This window comes from Apodemus sylvaticus, chromosome 5 (genome assembly GCF_947179515.1).
Source record: "Apodemus sylvaticus chromosome 5, mApoSyl1.1, whole genome shotgun sequence".
Taxonomy (NCBI): Eukaryota; Metazoa; Chordata; class Mammalia; order Rodentia; family Muridae; genus Apodemus; species Apodemus sylvaticus.
In genome coordinates this window covers 70963906-70971107 of record NC_067476.1, presented here as the reverse complement: position 1 = coordinate 70971107, position 7202 = coordinate 70963906, and the positions used below count along the sequence as shown (strand labels likewise).

General features: G+C 35.3%; 1 protein-coding gene across 1 annotated transcript; it reads left to right on the top strand.

Moving 5' to 3' along the window:
* The first annotated feature begins 5889 nt into the window (after positions 1-5889).
* Positions 5890-6834, top strand: LOC127684413 (olfactory receptor 4A16-like). Its single transcript, XM_052181342.1, has one exon. The coding sequence runs from the start codon at positions 5890-5892 to the stop codon at positions 6832-6834; it is 945 nt and encodes a 314-aa protein (XP_052037302.1).
* Positions 6835-7202: the final 368 nt, after the last annotated feature.

The following is a 7202-nucleotide window of genomic DNA, read 5'->3' as shown; positions in this document are numbered from 1 at the left end:
CAATATAAGATTGAAATTAAGGTCATCTTCTTGTGCTTAGCAATGTTAGGATTTCCAAGGCTTATTGTTATAGAATAGATTTGCTCTGAAGTTGCCATAATTCCCTGACTTTTATTGATTGCATTCTTATACCTGCTTTAGCCATTTGGTTGTCCCTGGATATTACTGGAGCAGCAGGCCTCCAATGGACAGCCTTGAGTTTGATAATGGAACTCAGGGGGCAGGCAGTGTAAATATCAGAGCTGCTGGGTTTGCTCTTCATGACTAAGTGGGCAGCACAATGGAATGGGAGGATCCAACATATATATTCCTTGTGGTATGGACCTCCTGAAAGCAGGCAGAGAGGTAGCTGGGCAATGGAGCTTTGGGGGATAGTAAGCTACTCAGAGCAGTTGGACATGATTCAGGAGACTACAGGCAGGGGAGTTTGTGGTGGAAAGGGATATAACCTTTATGTTTCTGTGGCTGCAGTCCTGGTGGGAGGTGAAATGTGAGGTAGTTGGAGAAAGTAGGAGAGCCTGTGTTGCTGGCCATGATATCATAGGTGCTGAAGATCTGAATTTTGAGTGCAGAAATAAGGAAAATAAAGACAGGAAATTAAAAGTGGAAAGAAATGGAACAGTGGTTGCTGTACTTACCTCTGTTTCATAGGCAATACACTGTAGTGATCTGGGAAAAAATAGAGGGTGTTGACTCCTGGAGAGTAATGGGAGTTTTTGACCTTAGGTGAATATGACTTGAAGATCTATAGTCCCACCACTCAAAAAAGATGAAAACTACTCCAGTCCAAATGCTTCTGCAATTTCAATGAATGCATCTCAAATAAAATTGGAAGAAGAGTTTTTGAAAGGAGTTTATTATAGGTTCTAGATGAGTGTTTCAGAAAAAGGAAGCAACTAAGCCACTGTAAAGGAACAATAACTCCCAAGAAAAGGTTGTTACTTTGGGTCACTGTTGATGTGGTTAATAAGACCTCATTTGTTTGAAATATAGGTCATTCTTTGTGTCCCACTTATGATGTGTTCAGTGCCTAGGAGTTAAGATGGAGAGAGAGGAACATTCACATACACAGTTTCACAAGCAACTATATACATTGCTATATAAAAGGATAACACGGATTGGTGTCTCTAGATGTTTCTAGCACTTCTGGCCAAGACCAAACTGCCTTTAGAAGAAAGGCAGTTTCTGGCTTCTGGCCAAGGACAGGACTGATTGTTAAGGATGAGTTTCAGAATCACTAAAATAAGAAGTTCTGACCCTAAAACTTCCTGATTGCTTTCTGTCTCCTGTTATCCCCAATTATGATGTCACACAGTAGATATCAAGAACATCTCTCTCTCTCTCTCTCTCTCTCTCTCTCTCTCTCTCTCTCTCTCTCTCTCTCTCTCTCTCTCTCTCTCTCTCTCTCTCTCTCTCTCTCTCTCTCTCTCTCTCTCTCTCTCTCTCTCTCTCTCTCTCTCAACACAGAGTTTCTCTGTGTAATTCTGGCTATCCTGTAATGTGCTATGAACTCAGAGTTCTGCCTATCTCTGTTTTCTGAGGGCTGGGATTAAGGTGTGAAATGTCATCAAATGTCATGACATTTCAAAGAATGTATTGACATTATTTGAAAAAATGCAGACTGAGAATATTTGGCAGAGATATAATTTCTTAAATTGACATTGCATGAATTTTTTAATATGCTGAATTTTCTAATATATAGAAATTGTTAGCTGGCTCAGGAGCTATCATACATTTGTTTTCAACACTGTAAAGCTCAACATAATTTTCATTTCTATTTTGATATATTTTCTTTATAGCTTTTTGAGCTGTGTGGGTTTCTGTGTGTGTGTGTGTGTATGTGTGTGTGTGTGTGTTGTTTCATTTGAAATTTTTCATATATTTTCTGAGCACTGATCTCCACCCCTAACATTTCCAAGATCCTTCTACCTCTCTACCCACCTATTTCCTTCCTTCCTTCCTTCCTTCCTTCCTTCCTTCCTTCCTTCCTTCCTTCCTTCCTTCCTTCCTTCCTTCCTTCCTTTTTCCCTCCCTCCCTCCCTTTATCCCTCCCTTTCTTTCTTTCTTTTCTTTTGTCTTTCTTTTTTCCTACCTTTCCTTCATGTATCCCTCCTCCCTACCTCTCTCTTTCTCTCTGTCTTTCTTCCTTTCTTTATTACTGTCTTTCTTTTGCTCTCTCTTTTATAAGGCAAACAAACAAACAAGCTGTACAGAACAAAACAATAAAACAGAAAAGTTACAGGAAACAAAGAGAGAGAGAGACAGAGTCATGAGGCAGAGAGAGAGGGAGAGAGAGAGAGAGAGAGAGAGAGAGAGAACAAATCTTAAGATCAGAAAACATATAAAGAAAGGAACAAACAGTCAACCAACAACAAAGAAAGCCATACAATACAAAAGTCTACAAATCTACCATAAACATCTTTTCATGATGGCTGCCTACTTATGAGCAAGGGGCCTACCCTAAAGTGTGATTATTATATAGTGTGAAACCACAGTGGGCAAAAAACTAATTTTTTCTTCATAAATGGTGTAAGCTACAGATAGTTTCTTGATTAAAGGAATAGGAGTTTATATCTAGATCTTCCTCTTAGTGCTTGGATATCATTTGACTTGAGACTGTGCAGGCTATGTGTATGGTGCCACAGTCTCTGTGAATTCATATGTGTATCAGTCTGTATCTGGAAAAAACCCAGCACTATTATTCTGCTAAAGAACCATTGCAATAAAAATGATTCCTAATGATATTCTGCTACCCTCACAGATGAGTACCTCACTCAGTATCATCAAGAAGCTTCCTTTGCAGTAGATGAGAACTAACACAAACATCAATGTGAGAGTGTGAGACTTTGGAAGTCTAAATCCATATGGGTTGTCTTCATCAAAACCATACCCTCAGTGATCAGAGAGCTATGTGGAAGAGGGGCAGAAAGATAGAAAGAGACAAATTATGAGTGACCCCAAGGAAACTGTACTATTTATTTCATTCTAGGTATGTAGACATTTTCTTTCAATATCATATACATTAATATTTTAATGCAATTTTATTTTAATATATTATTATTAAATCTTTGAGAAGTTTTGTTCATAGCATTTGGTCATATTTACCTTCTTCTCTTATTCCCCTCTCAGTTCCAATCTCATTTCATATCCACACAACTGTGTGTCCTCACTCATCTATTTTCAAACCCATTGAGTGCAATTAAAACTACCTATATACTCTTGGGTATGAGGCTAACCACTGGTGCTAGTTAGACTTGCTGTGGACATATTCTTAAAAACCAATGGCAACAACAAAGCAATCCCATGGCAGCTACTAATCCTACAGCTTCATTCCTTACTCTGAGTCACTGATAAAATGTTTCACTCCTACTAAAGTATAGAACTATCTCAACAGTGTTCCAAGAATTAGAGCACAGTCTAGATCACACTGAAATTGCAAGCTCTCACCCTCTGTGTCTTGGAGATTGTTGAGCAGAGAGTAACTGGCTATCACAATAAGAGTGTTTTTTGCTGGGGTTTTGGTAGGTAAATCATTGTGAGCTCTTTCTTCTTTGAACTGATTTAAATATTCCTTATTATATTCATGTATTTCATAATGTATAGCTCATTGAATTGTAAATATTGTACAGCAGGTATTTTTCTGTTCACATTATAATTTCTATATTTTGTGAAATTGTTAGGTATTCTCTCTTGCCAATATCCAGGTCATTTTTCTTTAAGGATTTTCAAAGGAAAGAAAACAGCTTGAGGAATGATTGATTTCTTAATTTGAATTTGTTTCAAGTATCCCAAGTGCTAACCTCTGGTGACCTATCCTCCCCTTTCTTTGGTATAGTGATGGTGTGAAGCCACCTAACATGTTAAAAGGAAAGATTATTTTCCTCTTAGGATGTCTTAAGAGATTCTGAGACCTCAGTTATGTCAAAGCTGGAAATGTCTCAATTCATATTTAGTCCTTGACATGTCAGTTGTTTGTATCTATTCATCACTGCTAATAAAATTTTTGGAATATCTTAATTTTTTTAAGATGAAAGAATGGAGAAAAGGAGTCATAGTCTTAAGTTGGAAAGGTTTTATGGGGGCTTTTGGAATGAGAAAATCATTGAAGAGATCTGATCATATTGATGAAAAATCTTGTGTCAGTTTTGAAAGAGGTAACCTCTTTCAGATTTTCCTTAGGGTAAAGCATTAATAACTAAATTCATTGATGTTACTGTCAACTCTTACAATAATGTTCTCATGAAGGAATTAGAGGAGAATATCCACCGTCCAAAATGTAGAGTTTACGGTAATACTTAATTATCATAGATTTCACCCAAAACAGGCTTAAAAGTTAATTGTTTAATTAGCTCAACTTTTACAGACTTTTGCTAACATAACATCGTTGTTCTTTATGAGAATATTTTCACTGAGGGTGGGAATATTCACGTACTTTATAAAGTAACTATTGGAATAGAAGTCTAGGAATTTTATATCTGTCCATAAATGTTTTTACAGGTTTGTATAACCCAATCATCCTTTCTATAGATGAGATTGATTTCTGTATCAAAGTCAAACTCCAGATATCAAGTATTGAAACAAAAGCCTGCAGATAATAAAATATTCTTATAATATTACTAAACAGAACCTGTGGCTTAAGAGTCTCATTGGCAATTTCTGAATTAAAAAAAAAAAAACTTTAGATGCTACAAAAGCTTACCTGGCATGTCATATTATATTACATCCATTTTACTATGTGATTTTTTGTTTAATTTTTACAAGTTCAAAAGATAATAATAAATGTTATTGCATTTATAAGAATAGAAAATTTCATTTATCACTTCATTTATAGTTATTGTCATTTATCACCTCATTTATGGTTATTGTGTTTTATATTATTATAACAAGAACATATAATTATTTTGGGTTTATTAGTTAATGTACTTTTATTATAGAATTACTAGAATATAGGGAAATAAATATAAATTGTGTTTGGAAAACTTGATATGTACTTTTATTGTAAACCTCAAAAAGATCCAAGGAAATTTTTTTGACATACATAAACAGTCATTATATGCAATGACCAAGATTCATAAAATTACTATTTTAAATTACAATGATCTTTTAATAACTATATTGCATTATTTATTAAATACATTTTCTAGAAGAATGTTAATCCTTTATGATTAAGTAAAAAAAGTATAGTAACATGGTTTTTATAGCAATCAAATGCTTAGATGATATGTCCTCTGATCTAAGTATACAGCATAACTTTTTGATGCAGTTTAAAGATAAACTCCTTGAAATTAAATGTGAAATATAAAAAGAACAAAGTCATTTGCTATCTTTAGGACAGAATGTAATCTTTAGGACAATTGTTGGTACAAATGCATAATAGCTTTGAGATGGATGTTCCTGAAGCAGAGCTATTTGGGACTTACATAGATAATATTGAAAAGATAGTTCCCAGAAAATAACACCCAACTCAAAGAACAGTCTACATTAGTTGCACACAGATTCATTTTCAACTAAGTGTATGGATTTTTTAAATTAACAACCTTCTTTTGCCATTTCTGAGATCTGTGAAAAAATAGTATTTTAAATAAGAAGTCTAAGTGTATTAATAAACTTGGAACTTTTGTTTGCTCTTAGGTCTTGACAACAAACTATTAGCCGTGGGCTCAGCAAAATGAACTAAAGGGCAATATTGTTATGAAGAAGTCAATGGTATACCATGAAAGAGTGATTTATTGATGTTTATTAAAAATTACTTGGTATTCACATTTAGACAATGGGAATGAAGATGCTGTCCATGATAAAATTATTCTTGGCCATGTTTACAATTTCATGGCAGGTGTTATCCTGAGTTCTTATCTCCAAATCCACTCCTAATTAACTGGGACTGATTAAATGGGAAAAAGCAACAATGTGACAGAGTTTATCCTGCTGGGCCTCACTCAGGATCCTGCTGGGAGAAAGGCATTGTTTATTATGTTTTTACTCATCTACATTGTGACCATAGTGGGCAACCTGCTTATTATGGAGACAGTGATTGCCAGCCCCTCTTTGGGCTCCCCAATGTACTTCTTCCTTGCTTCCCTGTCTCTCATGGATGCTGTTTATTCCACTGCATTCTCACCCAAGTTGATTATGGACTTAATTTGCAACCGAAGAACAATTTCAGTTTCAACTTGTATTGGCCAGCTCTTTGTAGAGCATTTATTTGGTGGGGCTGAGGTCTTCCTTTTGGTATTCATGGCTTATGATCGCTATGTGGCCATCTGTAAACCCCTCCATTATATGACCATCATGAATCGTCAGGTTTGCATTCTCCTATTGGTGGCAGCCTGTGCTGGAGGTTTTGGCCACTCTTTGGTTCAAGTTATTGTTGTCTACAACCTCCCGTTTTGTGGTCCAAATATCATTGATCACTTTATCTGTGACATGTACCCATTACTGGGCTTAGCATGTACTGACACTTACTTAACTGGACTCACTGTGGTTGCCAATGGTGGAGCAATTTGTATGACAGTCTTTATCCTCCTCCTTGTCTCCTATGGAATCATTCTAAACTCTCTTAAGACTCATAGTGAGGAAGGGAGACGTAAAGCCCTGTCCACCTGCAGCTCCCACATCATGGTGGTTGTTCTCTTTTTTGTTCCCTGTATTTTCATGTATGTTAGACCTGTCTCCAACTTTCCTATTGATAAATCCCTAACTGTGGTTTATACAGTTATCACTCCTATGTTGAATCCATTAATATACACTCTGAGAAATTCAGAGATAAAAAACTGTATGAAAAAACTTTGGTGTGAAAGATTAAGTATGGAACGGTTGAGAATGTTTTTTCATTGAACACATTCTAATTCCAACTCTACAAATAGACAATAAGTTCTAACAAAGGATGATGCAGCATACTACTGGAATTCTTTATATTTGCTTTACCTCATTCAAAGCTACTGAAAAGGAGAATCAATTTTTGATTGAGATTAGAATTAATTGAATAGATAATTACCTGAAAATGAGTAATAGAGATAAGCTTTTTGCATATATATTATACATAATGAGAGAACTAAGCTAATTTTGTATCTTTTAACTAATATTAAATAGGATATAGAAAATGATTTTATTATTTTCTAAGCTGTCACTGAATCAATATTCTGAAATTTATGATCATCTATTTTCATGAGAAACTAACGAGAGCAAAACCTCAATAAAGTTTT